Source organism: Oryx dammah, unplaced genomic scaffold, assembly GCF_014754425.2.
Source record: "Oryx dammah isolate SB20612 unplaced genomic scaffold, SCBI_Odam_1.1 HiC_scaffold_23, whole genome shotgun sequence".
Classification (NCBI taxonomy): domain Eukaryota; kingdom Metazoa; phylum Chordata; class Mammalia; order Artiodactyla; family Bovidae; genus Oryx; species Oryx dammah.
This window is the reverse complement of record NW_024070207.1, coordinates 12,776,492-12,803,845: the sequence shown is the minus strand read 5'-3', so window position 1 is coordinate 12,803,845 and position 27,354 is coordinate 12,776,492. Positions and strand designations below refer to the sequence as shown.

The window sequence follows — 27,354 nt, the reverse complement described above, 5'->3', positions numbered from 1 at the left end:
ATGGATCTTGAGAAATATAAGCCGGACCAAGGAACTATCCGAAAATGAAATGACCCCACACTGCCCACACCACCACCAGAGAAAGTCTTAGATATATTTTTACTATCATTTCTTTTTAAATTTTAAGTCCTCTATTACTCCTTTAATTTTTATTTTTATAACCTACTATTACTTTGCAAAAAAGAGAACTTATTTTTTAAAGCAAACTTCATATATATATACTTCTTATAATTTTGTGACTTTCTTTTCTTTAATATGGTATTTTTGAAAATCCAACCTCTACTCTAGATTTTTAATCTTTGCTTTTTGGTATTGGTTATCAATTTTGTACATTTGAGAACCCAATCTTCAGGAACCATTTTTACTTGGGAGCGAGATTACTGGCTTGACTGCTCTCTCCCCCTTTAGACTCTCCTTTTTCTCCATCAGGTCGCCTCTATCTCCTCCCTCCCTCTTCTCTTCTCTACCCAACTCTGTGAATCTCTTTGTGTGTTCTGGACGGTAGAGAACACTTAGGGAACTGATTACTGGCAGGATCTGTCTCGCTCCTTTTGATTCCCCCCTTTATCCTCCTGGCCACCTCTGTCTCCTTCCTCCCTCTTCTCTTCTCTGTATAACCCTGTGAACATCTCTGAGCAGTCCAGACTGTGGAGCGCACATAAGGAAGTGATTACTGGCTAGCTTGCTCTCTCCTCTTTTCATTCCACCTCATCTCATTTGGGTCACTTCTAACTCCCTCCTCCCTCTTCTTGCCTCCATATAACTCTGTGAACCTCTCTGGGTGTCCCTCACTGTGCAGAAACTTTTCATCTTTAACCTAGATGTTTTATCAACCATGCTGTATAGATGGAGAAGTCTTGAGGCTACTGTAAAAATAAGACTGAAAACCAGAAGCAGGAGGCTTAAATCCAAATCCTGAGAACACCAGAGAACTCCTGACTCCAGGGAACATTAATCAACAGTAGCTCATCAAACACCTCCATACCTACACTGAAAGCAAGCACCACCCAAGGGCCAACAAGTTCCAGAGCAAGACATAGCACACAAATTCTCCAGCAACACAGGAACACAGCCCTGAGCTCTAATATACAGGCTGTCCAAAGTCACTCCAAATCCACTGACATCTCATAACTCATTACTGGAGAAACATTGCATTCCAGAGAGAAGAAATCCAGCTCCACCCACCAGAACACCAACACAAGCTTCCCTAACCAGGAAACCTTGACAAGCCACCTGTACAACCCCACCCACAGCAAGGAAACTCCACAATAAAGAGAATTCCACAAATTGCCAGAATACAGAAAGGCCACCCCAAACACAGAAATATAACCAAGATGAAGAGACAGAGGAATACCCAGCAGGTAAAGGAACAGGATAAATGCCCACCAAACCAAAAACAAAAGAGGAAGAGACAGGGAATCTACCTGATAAAGAATTCTGAATAATGATAGTGAAAACGATCCAAAATCTTGAAAACAAAATGGAATCACAGATAAACAGCCTGGAGACAAGGATTGAGAAGAAGTAAAAAAGGTTTAACAAGGACCTACAAGAAATAGGTGAAGGTGAAGGTGAAGTTGCTCAGTCGTGTCTGACTCTTTGCGACCCAGTGGACTGTAACCTACTAGACTTAGCCGTCCGTGGGATTCTCCAGGCAAGAATACTGGAGTGGGTTGCCATTTCCTTCTCCAGGGGATCTTCCCAACCCAGGGATCGAACCCAGGTCTCCTGCATTGGAGGCAGACGCTTTAACCTCTGAGCCACCAGAAAAGCAATAAAATAGGGTCAATGTATAATGAATAAAGCAACGAATGAGATCAAAAACACTCTGGAGGGAACAAATAGTAGAATAAGGGAGGCAGAAGAGACGATTAGTGAAGTGGAAGATAGAATGGTGGAAATAAATGAAGCAGAGAGGAAAACAGAAAAAAGAACTAAAAGAAATGAGGACAACCTCAGAGACCTCTGGGACAATGTTAAACGCCCCAACCTTCCAATCATAGGAGTCGCAGAAGAAGAAGACAAAAAGAAAGGGCATGAGAAAATACTTGAGGAGATAATAGTTGAAAACTTCCCTAAAATGGGGAAGGAAATAATCACCCAAGTCCAAGAAATCCAGGGAGTCCCAAACAGGATAAACCCAAGGCACAACACCCCAAGACACATATTAATCAAATCAACAAAGATCAAACACAAAGAACAAATATTAAAAGAAGCAAGGGAAAAACAACAAATAACACACAAGGGGATTCCCATAAGGATAACAGCTGATCTTTCAATAGAAACTCCTCAGGCCAGGAGGCAATGGCAGGACATACTTAAAGTGATGAAAGAAAATAACCTACAGCCCAGATTACTGTACCCAGCAAGGATCTCATTCAAATATGAAGGAGAAATCAAAAGCGTTACAGACAAGCAAAAGCTGAGAGAATTCAGCACCATCAAACCAGCTCTCCAACAAATGCTAAAGGATCTTCTCTACACAGGAAACAAAGAAAGGGTGTATAAAGTCGAACCCAGAACAATACAGTAAATGGCAACGGGATCATACTTATCAATAATTACCTTAAACGTAAATGGGTTGAATGCCCCAACCAAAAGACAAAGACTGGCTGAATGGATACAAAACCAAGACTCCTATATATGTTGTCTACAAGAGACCCACCTCAAAACAAGAGACACATACAGACTGAAAGTGAAGGGATGGAAAAAGATACTCCATGCAAATAGAGACCAAAAGAAAGCAAGAGTAGCAATACTCATATCAGAGAAAATAGACTTTAAAACAAAGGCTGTGAAAAGAGACAAAGAAGGCCACTACATAATGATCAAAGGATCCATCCAAGAAGAAGATATAACAATTATAAATATATATGGACCCAACATAGAAGCACCACAATATGTAAGACAAATGCTAACAAGTATGAAATGGGAAATTAACAATAACACAATAATAGTGGGAGACTTTAATACCCCACTCACACCCATGGATAGATCAACGAAACAGAAAATTAACAAGGAAACACAAACTTTAAATGATACAATAGACCAGTCAGACCTAACTGATATCTAAAGGACATTTCACCCCCAAACAATGAATTTCACCTTTTTCTCAAGTACACATGGAACCTTCTCCAGGATAGATCACATCCTGGGGCCATAAATCTAGCCATGGTAAATTCAAATGCATTGAAATCATTGCAGGCATCTTTTCTGACCACAATGCAGTAAGATTAGATGTCAATTAGAGGAGAAAAACTATTAAAAATGCCAACATATAGAGCCTGAACAACACGCTGCTGAATAACCAACAAATCACAGAAGAAATCAAAAAAGAAATCAAAATATGCATAGAAACGAATGAAAATGAAAACACAACAACCCAAAACCTGTGGGACACTGTAAAAGCAGTACTAAGGGGAAGGTTCATAGCAATATAGACATACCTCAAGAAACAAGAAAAAGTCAAATAAATAACCTAACTCTACACCTAAAGCATGAAATGTTCCCTTGGTATCTCTAATTTTCTTGAGGAGATCTCTAGTCTTTCCCATTCTGTTGTTTTCCTCAATTTCTTTGCACTGATCGCTGAAGAAGGCTTTCTTATCTCTTCTTGCTATTCTTTGGAACTCTGCATTCAGATGCTTATATCTTTCCTTTTTTCCTTTGCTTTTGCCTCTCTCCTTTTCAAAGCTATTTGTAAGGCCTCCCCAGACAGCCATTTTTCTTTTTTGCATTTCTTTTCCATGAGGATGGTCTTGATCCCTGAATCCTGTACAATGTCACGAATGTCATTCCATAGTTCATCAGGCACTCTATCTATGAGATCTAGGCCCTTAAATCTATTCCTCACTTCCACTGTATAATCAGAAGGGATTTGATTTAGGTCATACCTAAATGGTCTAGCAGTTTTCCCTACTTTCTTCAATTTGAGTCTGAATTTGGTAATAAGAAGTTCATGATCTGAGCCACAGTCAGCTCCTGGTCTTGTTTTTGTTGACTGTATAGAGCTTCTCCATCTTTGGCTGCAAAGAATATAATCAATCTGATTTCGGTATTGACCATCTGGTGATGTCCATGTGTAGCGTCTTCTCTTGTGTTGTTGGAAGAGGGTGTTTGCTATGACCAGTGCATTTTCTTGGCAAAACTCTATTAATCTTTGCCCTGCTTCATTCCATATTCCAAGGCCAAATTTGCCTGTTACTCCAGGTGTTTGTTGACTTCCTACTTTTGCATTCCAGTCCCCTATAATGGAAAGGACATCTTTTTTGGGGTGTTAGTTCTAAAAGGTCTTGTAGGTCTTTATAGAACCGTTCAACTTCAGCTTCTTCAGCATTACTTCTTGGGGCATAGACTTGGATAACTGTGATATTGAATGGTTTGCCTTGGAGACAAACAGAGATCATTCTGTCGTTTCTTAGATTGCATCCATGTACTGCATTTTGGATTCTTTTGTTGACCATGATGGCTACTCCATTTCTTCTGAGAGATTCCCGCCCACAGTAGTAGATATAATGGTCATCTGAGTTAAATTCACCCATTCCAGTCAATTTTAGTTCGCTGATTCCTAGAATGTCGACGTTCACCCTTGCCATCTCTTGTTTGACCACTTCCAATTTGCCTTGATTCATAGACCTGACATTCCAGGTTCCTATGCAATATTTCATGCAAAGATGGGCTCGATAAAGGACAGAAATGGTATGGACCTAACAGATGCAGAAGAGGTGGCAAGAATACACAGAAGAACTGTACAAAAAAGATCTTCACGACCCAGATAATCATGATGTTGTGATCACTCATCTAGAGCCAGACATCCTGGAATGTGAAGTTAAGTGGGCCTTAGAAAGCATCACTACGAACAAAGCTAGTGGAGGTGATGGAATTCCAGATGAGCTACTTCAAATCCCGAAAGATGATGCTGTGAAAGTGCTGCACTCAATATGCCAGCAAATTTGGAAAACTCAGCAGTGGCCACAGGACTGGAAAAGGTCAGTTTTCATTCCAGTCCCAAAGAAAGGCAATGCCAAAGAATGCTCAAACTAGCGCACAATTGGGCTCATCTCACATGCTAGTAAAGTAATGCTCAAAATTCTCCAAGCCAGGCTTCAGCATTACGTGAACCGTGAACTCCCTGATGTTCAAGCTGCTTTTAGAAAAGGGAGAGGAACCAGAGATCAAATTGCCAACATCCGCTGGATCATGGAATAAGCAAGAGAGTTCCAGAAAAACATCTATTTCTGCTTTATTGACTATGCCAAAGCCTCTGACTGTGTGGTCACAATAAACTGTGGAAAATTCTGAAAGAGATGGGAATACCAGACCACCTAACCTGCCTCTTGAGAAATCTGTACGCAGGTCAGGGAGCAACAGTTAGAACTGGACATGGAACAACAGACTGGTTCCAAATAGGAAAAGGTGTACGTCAAGGCTGTATATTGTCACCCTGCTTCTTTAACTTATATGCAGAGTACATCATGAGAAATGCTGGACTGGAAGAAACACAAGCTGGAATCAAGATTGCTGGGAGAAATATCAATAACCTCAGATATGCAGATGACACCACCCTTATGGCAGAAAGTGAAGAGAAACTAAAAAGCCTCTTGATGAAAGTGAAAGAGGAGAGTGAAAAAGTTGGCTTAAAGCTCAACATTCAGAAAATGAAGATCATGGCATCCGGTCCCATCACTTCATGGGAAATAGATGGGGAAACAGTGAAAACAGTGTCAGACTTTATTTTTGGGGGCTCCAAAATCACCACAGATGGTGACTGCAGCCATGAAATTAAAAGACGCTTACTCCTTGGAAGGAAAGTTATGACCAACCTAGATAGCATATTCAAAAGCAGGGACATTACTTTGCCGACTAAGGTCCATCTAGTCAAGGCTGTTGTTTTTCCTGTGGTCATGTATGGATGTGAGAGTTGGACTGTGAAGAAGGCTGAGCGCCGAAGAATTGATTCTTTTGAACTGTGGTGTTGGAGAAGACTCTTGAGAGTCCCTTGGACTGCAAGGAGATCCAACCAGTCCATTCTGAAGGAGATCAACCCTGGGATTTCTTTGGAGGGAATGATGCTGAAGCTGAAACTCCAGTACTTTGGCCATCTCATGCAAAGAGTTGACTCATTGGAAAAGACTCTGATGCTGGGAGGGATTGGGGGCAGTAGGAGAAGGGGATGACTGAGGAAGGGATGGCTGGATGGCATCACGGACTCAATGGACATGAGTCTGAGTGAATTCCGGGAGATGGTGATGGACAGGGAGGCCTGGTGTGCTGCGATTCATGGGGTCGCAAAGAGTCGGACACGATTGAGTGACTGAACTGAACTGAACACCTAAAGCAACTAGAAAAGGAAGAAATGAAGAACCCCAGGGTTAGTAGAAGGAAAGAAATCTTAAAAAGTAGGGCAGAAATAAATGCAAAAGAATCTTAAGAGACCATAGCAAAAATCAACAAAGCCTAAAGCTGGTTCTTTGAAAGGATAAATAAAATTGACAAACCATTAGCCAGACTCATATAGAAACAATGGATAAAAATCAAATCAATAACATTAGGAATGAAAATGGAGAGATCACAACAGACAACACAGAAATACAAAGGATCATAAGATACTACTATCAGCAATTATATGCCAATAAAATAGACAACTTGAATGAAATGACAAATTCTTAGAAAAGTACAACTTTCCACAACTGAACCAGGAACAAATAGAAAATCTTAACAGACCTATCACAAGCACAGAAATTGAAACTGTAATCAGAAATCTTACAGCAAACAAAAGCCCAGGTCCAGATGGCTTCACAGATGAATTCTACCAAAAGTTTAAAGTGCTAACACCTATCCTACTCAAGCTCTTCCAGAAAATTGCAGAGGAAGGGAAACTTCCAAACTCATTCTATGAGGCCACAATCACCCTAATACCAAAACCTGACAAAGATGCCACAAAAAAAGAAAACTACAGGCCAATATCACTGATGAACATAGATGCAAAAATCCTTAACAAAATCCTAGCAATCAGAATCCAACAACACATTAAAAAGATCATACACCATGACCAAGTGGCCTTTATTCCAGAGATGCAAGGATTCTTCGATATCTGCAAATCAGTCCATGTAATACTCCACATTAACAAATTGAAAACTAAAAGCCATATGATTATCTCAATAGATGCAGAGAAAGTCTTTGACAAAATTCAACATCCATTTATGATAAAATCTCTCCAGAAAGCAGGAATAGAAGGAACATACCTCAAAATAATAAAAGCTATATATGACAAACCCACAGCAAACCGTATCCTCAATGGTGAAAAGTTGAAAGCATTTCCCCTAAAGTCAGGAACAAGACAAGGGTGCCCACTCTCACCACTACTATTCAACATAGTTTTGGATGTTTTGGCCACAGCAATCAGAGCAGAAAAAGAAATAAAATGAATCCAAATTGGAAAAGAAGTAAAACTCTCATTGTTTGCAGATGACATGATCCTCTACATAGAAAACCCTAAAGACTCCACCAGAAAATTACTAGAGCTAATCAATGAATATAGTAAAGTTGCAGGATATAAAATCAACACACAGAAATCCCTTGCATTCCTATACACTAATAATGAGAAAATAGAAAGAGAAATTAAGGAAACAATTCTATTCACCATTGCAATAAAAAGAATAAAATACTTAGGAATATATCTACCTAAAGAAATTAAAGACCTATATATAGAATATTATAAAACACTGGTGAAAGAAATCAAAGAGGACACTAATAGATGGAGAGATATACCATGTTCATGGATCAGAAGAATCAATATAGTGAAAATGAGTATACTACCCCAAACAATCTATAGATTCAGTGCAATCCCTATCAAGCTACCAACGTTATTTTTCACAGAGCTAGAACAAATAATTTCACAATTTGTATGGAAATACAAAAAAACCTCGAATAGTCAAAGCAATCTTGAGAAAGAAGAATGGAACTGGAAGAATCAACTTGCCTGACTTCAGGCTCTACTATAAAGCCAGTCATCAAGACAGTATGGTACTGGCACAAAGACAGAAATATAGATCAATGGAACAAAATAGAAAGCCCAGAGATAAATCCACGCATCTATGGACACCTTATCTTTGACAAAGGAGGCAAGAATATACAATGGAGTAAAGACAATCTCTTTAACAAGTGGTGTTGGGAAAACTGGTCAACCACTTGTAAAAGAATGAAACTAGAACACTTTCTAAAACCATACACAAAAATAAACTCAAAATGGATTAAAGATCTAAATGTAAGACCAGAAACTATAAAACTCCTAGAGGAGAACATAGGCAAAACACCCTCCGACATAAATCACAGCAGGATCCTCTATGACCCACCTCCCAGAATATTGGAAATAAAAGCAAAAATAAACAAATGCGGCCTAATTCAAATTAAAAGCTTCTGCACAACAAAGGAAACTCTGAGCAAGGTGAAAAGATAGCCTTCAGAATGGGAGAAAATAATAGCAAATGAAGCAACTGACAAAAAACTAATCTCAAAAATATACAAGCAACTTATGCAGCTCAATCCCAGAAAAATAAATGACCGAATCAAAAAATGGGCCAAAGAACTAAACAGACATTTCTCCAAGGAAGACATACAGATGGCTAACAAACACATGAAAAGATGCTCAACATCACTCATTATCAGAGAAATGCAAATCAAGACCACAATGAGGTACCATTTCACGCCAGTCAGAATGGCTGCAATCCAAAAGTCTACAAGCAATAAATGCTGGAGAAGGTGTGAAGAAAAGGGAACCCTCTTACACTGTTGGTGGGAATGCAAACTAGTATAGCCCCTATGGAGAACAGTGAGGAGATTCCTTAAAACACTGGAAATAGAAGTGCCATATGACCCAGCAATTCCACTGCTGGGCATACACACCGAGGAAGCCAGAATTGAAAGAGACACATGTACCTCAATGTTCATCACAGCACTGTTTATAATAGCCAGGACATGGAAGCAACCTAGATGTCCATCAGCAGATGAATGGATAAGAAAGCTGTGGTACATATACACAATGGAGTATTACTCAGCCATTAAAAAGAATACATTTGAATCAGTTCTAATGAGGTGGATGAAACTGGAGCCTATTATACAGAGTGAAGTAAGCCAGAAAGAAAAACACCAATACAGTATACAAACACATACATATAGAATTTAGATAGATGGTAATGATAACCCTGTATGCGAGACAGCAAAAGAGACACAGATGTATAGAACAGTCTTTTGGACTCTTGTGGGAGAGGGAGAGGGTGGGATAATTTGGGAGAATGGCATTGAAACGTGTATAATATCATATAAGAAACAAATTGCCAGTCTAGATTCGATGCAGGATACAGGATCCTTGGGGCTGGTGCACTGAGATGCCCAGAGAGATGGTATGGGGAGGGAGGTGGGAGGGGGGTTCCGGATTGGGAACATGTGTACACTCGTGGCGGATTCATGTTGATGTATGGCAAAACCAATGCAATATTTAAAGTAATTAGCCTCCAATTAAAATAAATAAATTTATATTTTAAAAAAGCAAGACACAAATATATGTTGCCTTTAGGAGACTCATCTCAACTCTATAAAGAAAAACATAATATCAGAATGAAGGCATGAAAGATGATGCTTCAAGCAAAGGGGAGACAAAAGAAAGCAGGTATAGCCATACTCATATCAGACAAAATAGACTTCATGCCCAAAACTGGACAATTTAGAAGAAATGGACAGACTTTAGAATCATACAAGTTTCAAAGACTGAAAATCTGAGTAGACTGATAACTAATATAGTGATCAGTAAAATGATCAAACAGGAATAAAAAAACCACCCTGAAAGCAAAACTCTAGGACCAGACAGCTTCATAGGTGAATTCTACCAAACATCCAAAGATGATTTAATACCTAATTCTTTTAAAATTCTTCCAAAAAATTGAAGGGAATGCTTCCTAATTTAAAATGTCCATTAACACCTAAAGCAATCTACAGATTCACTACAATTCCTATAAAAATCCTAAAGACATTTTTCTCAGAAATAGAACAAAAAATTCAAAAATTTATTTGGAACCACAGTAGACCCCAAATAACCAAAGCAATCATGAGAACAAAACTGGAGGTAGCATACTTCCTGATTTCACAATATATACACAGCTATAATAATCAAAACAGTATGGTATTGGCGGAAAAACTGACATATAAATTAATGAAACAGAACTGAGATCTCAGAAATAAACTCATACATATATGAACAATTTATTTATAACAAGGGAACAAAGAACATACAGTGGTGGAAGAAGTCTCTTCAATAAATGGTATTAGGAAAACTGGACAGTCACATGCAAAAAAAACTGGACGACTATCTCCCACCACACACAAAATTAACTCAAAATAGAGTAAAGACTTGAATGTAGGTCCTGAGACCATAAAACTCATAGAAGAAAATATAGGCAGTATGATCTCTGAGCTTGGTTTTAGAATTATCTTTATAGATAGGTCTCCTCAGGCAAGGGAAACAAAACGAAAAATAAACACAAATGTGACTACATTAAAGTAAAAAGTTTCTGCACAGGAAAGAAAACCAGCAATAAAATGAAAAGACAACTTACCAAATAAGAGAAGGTATTTGCAAATCACATATCCCATCGGGGTTAAGATACATAATATATAAAAAACTCATACAACTCAGCTTCAAAAAAATAAACAATGTGAATAAAAAATGAGCAGAGGACCTGAACAGACATTTTTCCAAAGAAGTCATACAGACAGCCAACAGGGACAGGAAAAGATGTTCAACATCACTAATTATCAGGGAAATGAAAATGAATACCAAAATGAGGTTATCATCTCAAACCTTCACACCTGTCAGAACGTCTATTATCAAAAAGATAGCAGGGACTTCCTTGGCAGTCCAGTGGTTAAGACTCTGTGACTTCACTGCAGGGGGCATGGGTTTGATACCTGTTTGCAGAATTAAGATCCTGCAAGCTGTATGGCATGGTGAAAAAATTTTAAAAATAGAAAAGATACATGCAACCCTATGTTCATAACAGCAATATTGGTAACAGCCAAGATAATGGAAATAATCTAAGTGCTCAACAACAGATGGATAAAGATGTAGTATATACAGTGGAATACTACTCAGCCATAAAAAGATGAAATCTTATCATTTGTAACAACATGGACGGACCCTGAGATTACCATACTAAGTGAAATAAGTCAGACTAGGAAAGACAAATACTATATGATCTCCCTTACACGTAGAATTAAAAAAAGACAAAAATCGTTATTTTCTTTTTGTAATTCCCTACTTTAAACTTACATTCAATTAGTCCATGCTGAACATGGCAGATAAGAGCTTATGTTATGGGTTGAACTGTGCCCCCTCAATATTCACGTTGAAGTCCTAACCCCCATTACCTTGGAATTTGACCTTTCTTAGATATAGGGTCATTGAAGATATAATTTAGTTAAGATGTGGTCATATTAGAGTAGGGTAGGCCCCAATCCAATGCCTGATGCCCTTATTACATCCGGCAAGTGGCGCCCGGAACACGCTATTTGAAGGTAGGTTCCCCGAGCAACTAGTGTCATCAGCCCTGTTGTTCCCCCAGTGTTGAGTTTTCGGGACAGGTAGGACCCCACTTAGGATGCCGCGGACCCCCCTGTAGGATAGACAGGGTGACTAGGAGTGGGAAGTGTTAAACGATTTAAGAGAAACCCGGTTTTCTAAAGGTTGAAAGAAACCTGCTTCCTTAGGGCTGAAAAGAAAGACCCTCTTGCCGAAAGTAGAGACTTTGACAAGGCAGACTTTTCTATTAAACTTAAACTTTCTGACATGGGTAACAATGAGTAAAAGGAAAGACAGCTCTTTATAGGAGTAATTTTTCAGTTATTAAGAGAGGAATTAAAGTTAAAAATCCAATATTCAGTCTTTTAGTTTTCATTTGTACAAGACCAATGTCCTTGGTTTCCAGACAAGGGCACTGTTAATTTAGATACTTGGGTGAACCTAGGAAAACAGCTAAAAACTTATTACACTTTGCATGGGCCTGTAAATGCTTTTGCTCTGTGGAATATGATTAGAAATGTTCTTGACCCCCGTCATGAGGCTGTTAGATAGCCTATGGGAGAGTCTATAGCGGTGGATGGTAGTGGGTCTCTACCTTCTACACAGATCATATTTTCTGCCATTGACGAACAGAAGGAGAGAGACTATGCTCTACCTCTCCAGGAAGGAGAGGGCTTACTGGACGCTGCGGCCGGGCGCCCTGGCAAGCCCCTCCCCCTCTACGCAAACCTTTACAAATTTATCCACCATTTTCTTGATTTAGGGCGACCACCGCCACCTCCGCTTGCGCCTCCCCAGTTTGCCTCCAAAGCCCCCCACAACATTGCCTAAGGTAGACAAAGATAGGGAGATTTTTTTAAAAAACAAGGGCGCTTCTAAAACAGAGCCTGTTCCTTGCACAAAAACCCCTCAGGGGGGCCTCACCCAAGCAAAAAAAAAAAAAAGAGAAAAACAAGAAAAAAAGAGAAAAAGAAACAAAAATAATCGTAATAAAAAGGATTCTACAAATAAAATATGTTTCTCTTATGGCCAAATAGAACATTTTTGCTGGCAATGTCCTGCTAAACAGAGACAACAAGCCATGCCAATTAACCCCAGGTAGCTCAGGCTTAGACCTCAGTTCCACCACCGCAACAATATTAACCCCTGACATGCCGGTTACTTTGATTCCAAGGGAGTGGCTGGCCCCCTGCCGGAGGACATTCTGGACTTGTGCTAGGGTGTAGCTTGCTTTCTTTTCAAAAAATTTTGGCAGTGCCTGGTGTAGTATATTCTGATTATACTGGGGAAATTAAAGTTTTGATCTCGCCACCTACTAAAACTGTACAAATTAATAAAAGTCAAAAAACAGCACAGCTTTTGCTTTTACCTTATCATCAGATAGGAAAAACCTTGACTTCTCAAGCTAGGGGCCCCAAAAGATTTGGATCTAGTGATCTAGCTTTTGGGCACAGGAAATTACCACTTCTAGGCCTTTAAAAGATCTTTACTGGCCCAGCTCCTGGCCAAAACATACTACTGAAAATGAGTTGATGGGATTAAAAAAAGTGGTATGCAGAGTGGAGGTGCTGCAGAAGAAAAGGTGAAGGAGAGTTTAAAACCTTGGAGAGTAGTGAGTTCCCTGTTGCTGGAGGTATTCAATTAAAGATTGGACGGTTGCTTGTCATCTAAAAAGCCATAGACCAGATTTAGATTATGGAAGGATAACTGGAGAAGCTTATAAAGATATTGTGCAACACCTCTTTACTTGCGTCTCATATTTAGGTCTGCCAAAAGTTTTGAAAACTGATAATGCCCCTTTGAAGCTATGGAGAGATTGTTTACTAACTTTAAATGATTTCCAGAAATTATTAGGGGATATTAATTGGATATGCCCACATTTAAAACTGACTACTGCAGATTTAAAGCCTTTGTTTGATTGTTTAAAAAGCGACCCTAATCCTAGTTCTAAGGGAAAGTTGACTAGTGAGACAGAGTCAGCTCTTGTGCAGAGGCTTTAAATGATCAGTTAATTAGGATTAATATTACCAAAAGATGAGATTAAATTATTCTTGCCACAAAGCATACACCTACAAGATGTGTGTGACAAGAAGGCCCATTGGTTCCATCTACCAGTGACCCCAAGAAAAACAGTTTTATCTTATTCCAGCTTGGTGGCACAATTAATTATAAAAGAAAAAAAAACAGGGTGTGGAACTTTTTAGAAAAGAAGTAGCAAATATAGTAATTCCATTCAATAAGGATCAACTCTAAGTCTTTTACAAAATAAGTGATGACTGGCAAGTTGCCCTGATAGATTTCAGGGGTCAAATTTTGTTTCATTTGCCCTCAAGCCCCCACAGTAGCTAAAAGTACAAAAATATTAAATTGGCAATTTGAAGATACCTGTGGAACTTTCCAACCCTATGTAGTTCCTTCGCTCCCCTTTACCCTATGGGGGAGGGACGTGCTGTCTCAAATAGATGCTCAGAGAAGGGTTTTTCTCAATTTCTTAGTTATCAACAGGTGGTACAATTAACAATACTTTATATATTGTTATAAATACATAATATAAATATACTTGCCTAATTACAGTTTGCCTAATTGGGTATGGGTATAAATAAAATATAATAAAGATATACCTAATTTTATTTATAAATCTATACTTAATTTATATATAAATTAATATGTATACTATATATACATATTATATATATACTGCACAATTATACACATAATATATATATTGCAGTAATATAGTATGTATGTGGCTGATATTAATTGGTAAAGATTGGTGTGCTGTGATGATATATGTTATATATACTGTATAATTATATTATGTGTGTGTGACATATATTATTGCAGTACATTGGTTTGTATTGGTTGGTATTAGTTGTACACGTGTTGTATTGCTGTAATATATATTAATATATTAATTATAAAGATTAATTCAAGTATATTGATTTATATATATTATATGTCAATAAGTTTATATTTGTTGTCATATATAAATACATTTTGCATTTAGGTATATCTGTATACCTAAATGAAATAAGGAGGTTATACATTTATTATTTAAATTTATACAGAGACCTAAACTAAACATTAGACCTAAATTAACATATCCCTAAATTCATGTTGTTAAAACACAAATTTTAAAAATTTAAAGAAAATTGGCAAATTGCTATAGGAAACTATTGTGGTCAAATTTTGCATCATTTACCCTCACATGCTTTAATTCAAAAAGTAAAAGAAGGGGAATTTAAGTATAGTTCTCCACATCAAATCTTGCAACATGCTCCCTCTGTAATAAATAACCTAAATGAAAAGCCGTTGGTAAAGTGGAAGGACCTCCTCTCCGGACAATGGAGGGGTCCTGACCCATTATTAACTAGTGGTCGAGGATGTGCTTGTATTTTTCCACAGGACACAGATTCGCCAGTTTGGATCCTGGACAGACTGATTCACCATTGCTTCGATCACAGAAGAGGAAGGGCACTCTATTGCCCCTGTGCCACTGCCGCACGGAACAGCCATGCTCCGGGAGCCGTGGGCAGGACCAGCCTGGCTGCTGGGGCCTAGTGCGCCGCGCTCGCAGCCGGTAGCCCCGCCAGAGTCTGTGCTCGCTTGGCCACCAGCAGGAGAGGCAAGATAAACATCGAGGTCCAGGCAGGACTGACAGCTGCTGCAGCGCGAACTCTGACCAGAAAATGATTCTATTTATTCTATTTTAGCTTGTCAACTCTCTCCTTATGTTTTTTTTTTTCTTTGCTAATGACTCCGGAAAACCTAATATACAAATGAATTATACAGGTGGACTTAATGTAGTGTCTTGTGAAAAATGTATGCTTTCATCTTGCTTAACTCCTCAACATAATGTTTGTTCTTTTGTGGTGTTAAAACGTCCACCCTATATTATGGCGCCTGTAACTGTAACTACTTATTGGTATGATAATTATGGTCTTGGTGTGTTAAAACTACAAGATTTAATGTGATCAGGATGGTTTGTGGGCTTACTAATTTTAGGGAATTCAGCTTTAATAACAACAACTATTACTGTTACTATTACTGTTACTTTGGCAACAATATCATTGACTCAACAAGTGCAAATGCCCAATATGTTGAATAATCATATTTCAGGTGTTTGGAATAGCTCAGATATTAGTTTAGACTTAGGGAAACTTCATAATCAGATACAGACCATGGAACACTCTTGATTAGACTTCACTGCTGCTGGAGCCACTAATGACTTTTTCCATACCTTCTCTAACTTTATTTCTGGAAAAAACATTCTGTCTAATATCTTTAGTTATGCTGCTGTTGGTGCTCTAATTCTACTTCTTATAATCATTCTTCCTTGTATTGTCAGGATTCTTTGGCAGAGCATTCAGAAGCTCACAACTGAGCTGCATCTGGCTGTTTTAAGAAATAAAAAAGGGGGAGGTGCCGGAAGCCAGCGTGAGGAACTCTGCCCGTGGCAAAGGTCATGAGGAAGGAGGCTCAGCATTACGCAAAGGTGGGATTGAGCCTCAGGAGACCGCCTGTTCCCGAGCATCTACCCCCAAAACCAGAGTCTGCCTACTTTACTGTTTTATGCTCTCACCTACACCTCTGACTTTACAGGGGGCTGACTCCCACCACCTCTTTTGGAGAAGGAGTTAACTTACAGCTCCAAGTTAATAAAAATTCCTGGGCATGACAAGAGTGTTTCAACTTACAAACTCCTCTGAAGGTTCTCTAGCCTACCTGAACAGGTTCGTCCGGCCACATGTGATTGTTTACAGCCTCCCAACCGTGAGAGGCATGAGATGCTTCAAACTTTCTAAATACAGACTCTTTTGAGAAGTTAGAAGATTATTAGTATAGTATAGTGGGTTGATTAGAAATTATATTGGTGAAGGGTTTTTCATTTGTTGAGCCAATATTTGTTCCTAAATCTCTATATTCCCTGCCCTTATAATGAATATAACTAACATATAGGAGAAATAAGTATTAACCTTTAAGATTAATCATATTAAACCTTAGGCTAAGTAAATTCCTTTCTTGATTGTAACCCGCTACACCCTCATCCTATAGGAATGCAACTTTACTTGGAGGGTGGCACCTGGTTTAAGAAAAAATCACCCCTGGGAAAAATAAGTTTTCTGGTTGACTGACTGTTATCAGAAAGGACCATAAAATGTCAGCAGGCCTCATGGCCAGAAGATAATGTAAAACCCCTAAGACCTTTGTATAATTTTATATGAAGCACCTGATTTTGACAAGGGTCAGGTCTGCTGACCCCACGTGACTCTGTATTCATCCCTATGTAGAACAAAAAGTATATAAGCAAACCTGAAAATAAAGAAAACAGATCAGTTTCTGGAAAGACTGATTCCCCCGTGTTGCTTCTTTCTTGTTCTCCGTTTTTCTGGCTGAATTCCCATCTGGAGCATGGGTACTCACCAAGCCTGCTAATTTTGCCTGGGCTTCTAAGATCGGACTGGGGAGGCCTCAGTGCCTCCTCTCCTTCAGGAGAATGGAAAGACGCCTGTGGCCTATGTAGGTGGTGCAAGCTTCTTGTCTCGAAGCTTTATTGATATTCCACGTAAACCAAGTTATTCAGCCTTTTTCTCCACTAATTTTCCTACTACACTATTCTTTTCTAATCTCTCTTTATATCTGTAATTAAATAAGTTTTTTCCTAGGACGCTGATTCCGTCTTCCCTTTGAATTACCCTGGATCCACTGGGGCTGGACCCCGGCAGGTTGAACTGTGCCCCTTCAATATTCACGTTGAAGTCCTAACCCCCATTACCTTGGAATTTGACCTTTCTTAGATATAGGGTCATTGAAGATGTAATTTAGTTAAGATGTGGTCATATTAGAGTAGGGTGGGCCCCTAATCCAATGACTGATGCCCTTATTACACGGGGAAATTTGGACAAAGAGATTGGAGTGATGTTTATACAAGCCAAGGAAAGCCAGAGATGGCTAGCAAATCACCAGATGCTAGAGGTAAGGCATGGGGCAGACTTTCTCACAGCCCTCAAAAGGAATCCATTCTACTGACACCTTGATTTTGGACTTACAAATCTGGGAAACAATATATTTCTGTTGTATAAGTCAAACAGTTTGTGGTACTTTGTTATAGCAGCTCTAGAAAATTAATACAGATTTTGGTATCAGTAAGTGGTGTGCTGCTATAATAAATACATAAATACATAGAAGTGGCTTTGGAATTGGGTATTAAGTGAAGGGGGCTTTCCCGGTGGCTCAGTAGTAAAGAATCCACCTGCAATGCAGGAGATGCCAGGAGATATGAGTTCATTTCCTGGGTTGGGAAGATTTTTGAGGTGCATAACATAAAAAGCCTAGAAAGCCCTGAAGAGAATGTTGGTAGAAATATGGATTTTGAAGGAGAATCTCTTGAGGGCTCTGAAAGAAAAGGAGTGGTAGAGAAAGTTTCCACTGTCTAAGAGAATACATTCAGTGTCATGAACAGAACTAGAAATGTGAATGTAAAATGTGTTTCTGATAAGGTTTCAGACAGAAATGTTATTGGAAACTGGGTGAAAGATAATCCTTGATACAAAGTGGTAGAGTACATGGCCAAACTGTGTTCTGTTGGATGGAAAGTGAAACATGTATAAGATGAACTTGTATATTTAGATGAAGAGATTTCTGAGCAAAGTGTTGAAGATACAGTCTGGTTTCTTCTTAATGCTTATAGTAAAATACAAGAAGGGAGAAGAATTGAAAAGGAATTGTTGAGAAAAAAAAGAATCTAGGAATTCCCTGGAGGTCCAGTGGTTAGGACTCAACACTTTCACTGCCAAGGGCCTGGGTTCAATCCCTGGGTGGGGAACTAAGATCTCACAAGCTGCGCAGCATGGCCAAAAAATAAAATAAAAATGAAAAACCATCAATACTTGAAAAATTATCAGCCTTTCATACTGGAAAACATATGAAAGCTTGCTTTGGGAAGCATACTAAGAGCACTGCTAGATAACCATATGCCCAAGAGATTATGACTTGTGGATCCAGTCAACCAACTCAGTAGGCATGCTATTAGCTTCAACCGAAAGGAACATAGGTGGGAAGAAATGCAGGAATGCATGCCATTGGACTTCTGGGATTCTACAGTCAGGAAATGAGCTGACAGAGATATCTAGCTGTGATCAAGTATTATCCCTCATGAGAAGGAAAAATGACCCTGAGAATTGAGGCCATTTCCTCCATTCTAGAAGGCAGGGACACCTCCTGAATTCCAGAAGCCAGGGCCACTTTCTCAGTTCCAGAGTGCAGGGCCACCACTCAGTGCCATGGGGGTGGGGCTGCCATCTCAGTGGGCCCAAAGGACACAGTACTCTGCCAGAGAGGATAATTCTGGCGCTTTAAAGCCAAATGGTATTTGCCTTGCTAGGTTTCAAATTTGCCTGTGACCCATAACCTCCTTTTTCTTCCCAATTTCTCCCTTTTGAAATGGGAATACTTTTCCTATGTCTGTCCCACCACTGTATTTTGGAAGGTAATATGTCTAGTTTCATAGGCTCACAAATGGAAAAGAATTTTATTCCAGGATGAAACACCCTGCATCTCATCCATATAAGATTTATATGATATTTAGGAATGAGAGTCAATACTGGTATAGATTAAGACTTTGGGGGATGTTCTGATGGAGTGAATGCATTTTATATGTGAGAAGAACATGAGTTTTTAGAGGGCAGACTGTTATGGACTGAATTATGTTCCTGCCAAACATCACCCTGACTACCAATATGTAACCAATTACATGTTCAATGACCATAAAATTATGACCTTATTTGGAAGTAGGGTCATTCAAGATGTAATCAGTTAAAATGAGTTCATACTAGAGTAGACTAGTACTCCAGAGTGGGTCCCTAATCCAATATGGCTGGTGTCCTTAAAGAAAAACTTGGACACATATATACCCACAGGGAGAATGCCATGTGAAGATGAAGGCAGAGATTCAAGTGATAACTTCCATAAGCCAAGGAATGCTAAAGATTGCCACTAAACCACTAGCAGCTAAGGGAGATGCATGGAACAGATTCTTCCTCATTCTTCAGAGGGAACCCACCCTGCCTACACCTTGATCTTGGACTTCGGCAGCTGTAGAAAACTATACAACTTCTAGTAGCACTGTTCATTTTATAAGATAGAAACAAATGAAAAAGCATATGCTATGTATATACTTAATACAAATGACTTACAGTTTGCCACTTGGGGTTTGAGTAATTCTTTTCTTCATGACAGGGCTTGAACTTGCACATGCAGAATGACATTGAGAACTCCCAGAACCATCATCGTGATGATGTTTACCATCTTTTTCCTGACTTTGATGTTCTTTGCTAGCTGCTTTGGATGTTGAGGGTTGGTCAGCATTCTAAAACCAAAAATTTGAAGAAAACATTTTAAACTAATTCACAAAAATTACTTCTCTCTTAAAAGACTACACTTTTAGGGTATTCATTTTTTGTAACTTGAGTTGTGACAAAACTTTGTAATCATAACAATGCTTTTATAAAGTTGATTTATCTTAATCTAACTGCTAGTAACATATTTCAAAAAGATAAACAAAATTCTTTCTTATATAACTGTAAAGTTGGATTAGATGCTTCTTTCCATAAGAATAGTAATCTTAGACATAACTTTTAAAAATATAAACTCATGGAAAAAATTAACTTGTCTTGATTTTGCCTAAAGTCCAGAAGAGGCCTCTTCTACAGCATTTATCCTCCAAGAGTCATTGCTACCTCTTACTAAAATCTGGGTAGAATTGCCAAGTCTGACAATAGAGCTAAAAGCTTCCAGTGGGAATGTACATATACTTTCGGCCTGGACAAAAGGTAAGAAGTGAATGTAATCATAAATGCCACCTGGAAATCTAAATGAAGGCTATCATGACGGGCTCATATTACATAGAAAGCAAAGACAAGATACCAAGTTTGGAGGGCCTAGGGGAATATCAGAAGCTGTGACTCTAGTCCAGACTGCTCCAAAATAAATGACATAAAAAGGAAACAAACTAAAAATGAAGCTTTTCCTTTTAGGTTTACATCATTAAGAGTTAATACATTTGAGTTCTGAATGAATTATACAAGATATAATACCGGGGAGGCGGTCCTAAGATGGCAGAGGAATAGGATGGGGAGACCACTCTCTCCCTGACAAATTCATCAAAAGAACATTTAAACTCTGAGTAAATTCCAAAAAACAACTTCTGAATGCTAGCAGAGGACATCAGGCACCCAGAAAGGCAGCCCAGTGTCTTTGAAAGGAGGTAGAGAAAAACAGAAAATACAGAAAAAAGAGACAAAAGAGGTAGGGACAGAGTTCCATCCCGGGAAGGGAGTCTTAAAAAGAGAGAAGTTTCCAAACACCAGGAAACACTCTCACTGCCAAGTCTGCAGCGAGCCTTGGAACCACAGAGGGCAACATAACCCAGAGGAAAAATAAATAAATGATTAAAACCCACAGATTATGTGCCCAACGGTAACTTCCCCAGTGGTGAAGCTGCGCAGATACCTGCATCCCCCACTAGCAAGCAGGGGCTGGGCAGGGAGGCAGGGGCTGCATTGCTTAGAGTAAGGATCTGGCCTGAATGCCCCGAGGGCAATCTGAGGGAACTAACTTGGGCTAGCAAACCAGACTGTGGGATAGCTACCACGCAAAAAGCCCTAACCTAAGACACCGCCAGACGCGCTCACAGAACAAAGGACTGACTAGAGCTACAAGAAAAGCCCTAACCTAAGATACCATCAGGCCCGCTCACAGAACGAAGGACTGACTAAAGCTAGCCAGCTACAGACCACCCCTCTCTGGTGACAGGCAGCCAGAGCCGGAAGGGGGCAATCGCAGCCCCAGGGAGACATTATCTACCAAACTGCAAGCAGGCTTCTTTACTAAGACTTCTTGGGGTTCTGGACAGTCAACAACCACCTGAGAAGGTGCGCTGGTTGTATACCCAGAAAACTGAGCAGTAGGGATGGGGGAGGCGATAAGTCGCAGTGACCGTGCTCGCCAAACACCTCATCACCTGAGCTGCTCAGACCTGGGAAGGGCACAAAACGCAGGCCCAACCAAGTCTGCGCCTCTGAGGACTACCCGAGTACCTGAACCTGAGTGGCTTAGACCTGGGAGGTGCATGTAGCCCAGGGCTGGCCTCGGACGGTTCCCGGCAGAGCAACCTAGAGCCTGAGCAGTATCGGCAGGGACGGCACACGCACCATGAGCGGGGGCAAACCCAATACGGCTGAGACACTGCGAGCACATGCCACTGTTATTTGTTTGCAGCATCCCTCCCTCCCCACAGTGCGACACAAGTGAGCCTAAGTGTTCACCACCGCCCCCTTGTGTCAGGGCGGAAATCAGACACTGAAGAGCCCAGCAAACAGAAGAAACTAAAACAGAGGGAACCTCCTTGGAAGTGACAGGTGCAATAGATTAAAACCCTGTAGTTAGTACCGACTACATAGGAAGGGGCCTATGGATCTTGAGAAATATAAGCCGGACCAAGGAACTATCCGAAAATGAACTGACCCCACACTGGCCACACCACCACCAGAGAAAGTCCTAGATATATTTTTACTATCATTCTTTTTTTTAAATTTAAAAAAATTTTTAAGTCCTCTATAACTCCTTTAATTTTCATTTTTATAACCTACTATTACTTTGCAAAAAAAAGACCTATTTTTTAAAGCACACTTTATATATATATATATATATATATATATATTGGGGATAATTTTTGTGACTTTTTTTTTCTTTTCTTTAATATGGTATTTTTGAAAATCCAACCTCTGCTCTAGATTTTTAATCTTTGCATTTTGGTATTGGTTATCAATTTTGTACCTTTAAGAACCCAATCTTCAGTACCCATTTTTCCTTGGGAACGACATTACTGGCTTGACTGCTCTCGTTGGACTCTCCTTTTTCTCCACCATGTCGTCTCTATCTCCTCCCTCCCTCTTCTTTTCTCTACCCAACTCTCTGAGTCTCTTTGTGTGTTCCAGACTGTGGAGAAAACTTAGGGAATTGATTACTGGCTGGATCTGTCTCTCTCCTTTTGTTTCCCCCCTTTATCCTTCTGGCCACCTCTGTCTCCTTCCTCCCTCTTCTCTTCTCTGTATAACTCTGTGAACATCTCTGAGCGGTCCAGACTGTGGAGCACACATAAGGAAGTGATTACTGGCTAGCTTGCTCTCTCCTCTTTTGATTCTACCTCATCTCTTTTGGGTCACCTCTATCTCCCTCCTCCCTCTTCTCTTTTCCATGTAACTCTGTGAACCTCTCTGGGTGTCCCTCACTGTGTAGAAACTTTTCATTTTTAACCTAGATGTTTTGTCAACGGTGCTTTACATCATGATGAAAGAAGCAATCCAAGAAGATATAACAATTATAACAATTATAAATATATATGCACTCAACATAGGAGCACCACAATATGTAAGACAAATGCTAACAAGTATGAAAGGGGAAATTAACAATAACACAATAATAGTGGGCGACTTTAATACCCCACTCACACCTATGGACAGATCAACTAAACAGAAAATTGACAAGGAAGCACAAACTTTAAATGATACAACAGACCAGCTACACCTAATTGATATCTATAGGACATTTCACCCCAAAACAATGAATTTCACCTTTTTCTCAAGTGCTGACAGAACCTTCTCCAGGATAGATCACGTCCTGGGCCATAAATCTAGCCTTGGTAAATTCAAAAACATTGAAATCATTCCAAGCATCTGTTCTGACCACAATGCAGTAAGATTAGATCTCAATTATAGGAGAAAAACTATTAAAAATACCAACATATTGAGCCTGAACAACACGCTGCTGAATAACCAACAAATCACAGAAGAAACCAAAAAAGAAATCAAAATATGCATAGAAACAAATGAAAATGAAAACACAACAACCCAAAAACTGTAGGACACTGTAAAAGCAGTTCTAAAGGCAAAGTTCATAGCAATACGGGCATACCTCAAGAAACAAGAAAAAAGTCAAATAAATAACCTAACTCTACACCTAAAGCAACTAGAAAAGGAAGAAATGAAGAACCCCAGGCTTAGTAGAAGGAAAGAAATCTTAAAAAGTAGGGCAGAATTAAATGCAAAAGAAACAAATGAGACCATAGCAAAAATCAACAAAGCCTAAAGCTGGTTCTTTGAAAGGATAAATAAAATTGACAAACCTTTAGCCAGACTCATATAGAAACAAAGGGAGAAAAATCAAATCAACAAAATTAGAAATGAAAATGGAGAGATCACAACAGACAACACGGAAATACAAAGGATCATAAGAGACTACTATCAGCAATTATATGCCAATAAAATGGACAACTTGAATGAAACGGACAAATTCTTAGAACAGGACAACTTTCCAAAACTGAACCAGGAACAAATAGAAAATCTTAACAGACCCATCACAAGCACAGAAATTGAAATTGTAATCAGAAATCTTCCAGCAAACAAAAGCCCAGGTCCAGATGGCTTCACAGATGAATTCTACCAAAAATTTCTAGAAGAGCTAACACCTATCCTACTCAAACTCTTCCAGAAAATTGCAGAGGAAGGGAAACTTCCAAACTCATTCTATGAGGCCACAGTCACCTAATACCAAAACCTGACAAAGATGCCACAGAAAAAGAAAACTACAGGTCAATATCACTGATGAACATAGATACAAAAATCCTAACAAAATTCTAGCTAACAGAATCCAACAACACATTAAAAAGATCATAGACCATAACCAAGTGGGCTTTATCCCAGGGATGCAAGGATTCTTTAATATCTGCAAATCAATCAATGTAATACATGACATTAACAAATTGAAAACTAAAAGCCATATGATTATCTCAATAGATGCAGAGAAAACCTTTGACAAAATTCAACATCCATTTATGATAAACTCTCTCCAGAAAGCAGGAATAGAAGGAACATAACTCAAAATAATAAAAGCTATATATGACAAACCCACAGCAAACATTATCCTCAATGGTGAAAAATTGAAAGCATTTCCCCTAAAGTCAGGAACAAGACAAGGGTGCCCACTCTCACCACTACTATTCAACATAGTTTTGGACGTTTTGGCAACAACAATCAGGGCAGAAAAAGAAATAAAAGGAATCCAGATTGGAAAAGAAGAAGTAAAACTCACTGTTTGCAGATGACATGATCCTCTACACAGAAAACCCTAAAGACTCCACCGGAAAATTACTAGAGCTAATCAATGAATATAGTAAAGTTGCAGGATATAAAATCAACACACAGAAATCCCTTGCATTCCTACACACTAATAATGAGAAAACAGAAAGAGAAATAAGGAAACAATTCCATTCACCATTGCAATGAAAAGAATAAAATACTTAGGAAAATATCTACCTAAAGAAACTAAAGACCTATATATAGAAAACTATAAAACACTGGTGAAAGAAATCAAAGAGGACACTAATAGTTGGAGAAATATACCATGTTCATGGATCAGAAGAATCAATATAGTGAAAATGAGTATACTACCCAAAACAATCTATAGATTCAATGCAATCCCTATGAAGCTACCAACGTTAGTTTTCACAGAGCTATAACAAATAATTTCACAACTTGTATGGAAATACAAAAAACCTCAAACAGCCAAAGCAATCTTGAGAAAGAAGAATGGAACTGGAGGAATCAACCTGCCTGACTTCAGGCTCTACTACAAAGCCACAGTCATCAAGACAGTATGGTACTGGCACAAAGACAGAAATATAGATCAATGGAACAAAATAGAAAGCCCAGGATAAATCCATACACCTATGGACACCTTATCTTTGACAAAGGAGGCAAGACTATACAATGGAGAAAAGACAATCTCTTTAACAAGTTGTGCTGGGAAAACTGGTCAACCATTTGTAAAAGCAAACTAGAACACTTTCTAACACCATACACAAAAATAAACTCAAAATGGATTAAAGATCTAAATGTAAGACCAGAAACTATAAACTCCTAGAGGAGAACATAGGCAAAACACTCTCCAACATAAATCACAGCAGGATCCTCTATGACCCACCTCCCAGAATATTGGAAATAAAAGCAAAAATAAACAAATGTGACCTAATTAAAATTAAAAGCTTCTGCACAACAAAGGAAACTCTAAGCAAGGTGAAAAGACAGCCTTCAGAATAGGAGAAAATAATAGCAAATGAAGCAACTGACAAAAAACTAATCTCAAAAGTATACAAGCAACTCCTGCAGCTCAATTCCAGAAAAAATAAACGACCCAAGAATGTGGTCCACTGGAGAAGGGAATGGCAAGCTGCTTCAGTATTCTTGCCTTGAGAACCCCATGAACAGTATGAAAGGCAATATGATAGGATACCAAAAGAGGAACTCCCCAGGTCATTAGGTGCCCAATATGCTACTGGAGATCAGTGGAGAAATAACTCCAGAAAGAAGGAAGGGATGGAGCCAAAACAAAAACCATACCCAGTTGTGGATGTGACTGATGATAGAAGCAAGATCCGATGCTGTAAAGAGCAATATTGCATAGGAACCTGGAATGTCAGGTCCATGAATCAAGGCAAATTGGAAGTGATCAAACAAGAGATGGCAAGGGTGAATGTTGACATTCTAGGAATCAGTGAACTAAAATGGACTGGAATGGGTGAATTTAACTCAGATGACCATTATATCCACTACTGCAGGCCGGAATCCCTCAGAAGAAATGGAGTAGCCATCATGGTCAACAAAAGAGTCTGAAATGCAGTACTTGGATGCAATCTAAAAAACGACACAATGATCTCTGTTCGTCTCCAAGGCAAACCATTCAATATCACAGTTATCCAAGTCTATGCCCCAACCAGTAACACTGAAGAGGCTGAAGTTGAATGGTTCTATGAAGACCTACAAGACCTTTTAGAACTAACACCCCCCAAAAGATGTCCTTTCCATTATAGGGGACTGGAATGCAAAAGTAGGAAGTCAAGAAACACCTGGAGTAACAGGCAAATTTGTCCTTGGAATGCGGAATGAAGCAGGGCAAAGACTAATAGAGTTTTGCCAAGAAAATGCACTGGTCATAGCAAACACCCTCTTCCAACAACACAAGAGAAGACTCCATGGTCAACAATGAAATCAGATTGATTATATTCTATGCAGCCAAAGATGGAGAAGCTCTATACAGTCAACAAAAACAAGACCAGGAGCTGACTGTGGCTCAGATCATGAACTCCTTATTACCAAATTCAGACTCAAAGTGAAGAAAGTAGGGAAAACTGCTAGACCATTCAGGTATGAGCTAAATCAAATCCCTTATGATTATACAGTGGAAGTGAGAAATAGATTTAAGGGACTAGATCTGATAGATAGAGTGCCTGATGAACTATGGACAGAGGTTCTTGACATTGTATAGGAGACAGGAATCAAGACCATCCCCATGGAAAAGAAATGAAAAAGAGCAAAATGGCTGTCTGGAGAGGCCTTACAAATAGCTGTGAAAAGAAGAGAGGCGAAAAGCAAAGGAAAAAACGAAAGATATAAGCATCTGAATGCAGAGTTCCAGAGAATAGCAAGGAGAGATAAGAAAGGCTTCTTTAGTGATCAATGCAAAGAAATAGAGGAAAACAATAGAATGGGAAAGACTAGAGATCTCTTCAAGAAAATTAGAGATACCAAGGGAACATGTCATGCAAAGATGGGCTCGATAAAGGACAGAAATGGTATGGACCTAACAGAAGCAGAAGATATTAAGAAGAGGTGGCAAGAATACACAGAAGAACTGTACAAAAAAGATCTTCATGACCCAGATAATCA

At 39.1% G+C, this 27,354-nt stretch overlaps 1 protein-coding gene across 2 annotated transcripts in view; it reads right to left on the bottom strand.

The window, feature by feature from the left end:
• Window positions 1-27,354, bottom strand: part of RADX (RPA1 related single stranded DNA binding protein, X-linked) — a 115,190-nt gene that overhangs the window by 40,402 nt on the left and 47,434 nt on the right. For both annotated transcript variants that reach the window (XM_040265018.1, XM_040265019.1), the window contains one exon: window positions 19,768-19,940. In XM_040265018.1, the coding sequence (XP_040120952.1) occupies window positions 19,768-19,940 (173 nt within the window). The remainder of the gene's footprint in view (window positions 1-19,767; window positions 19,941-27,354) is intronic.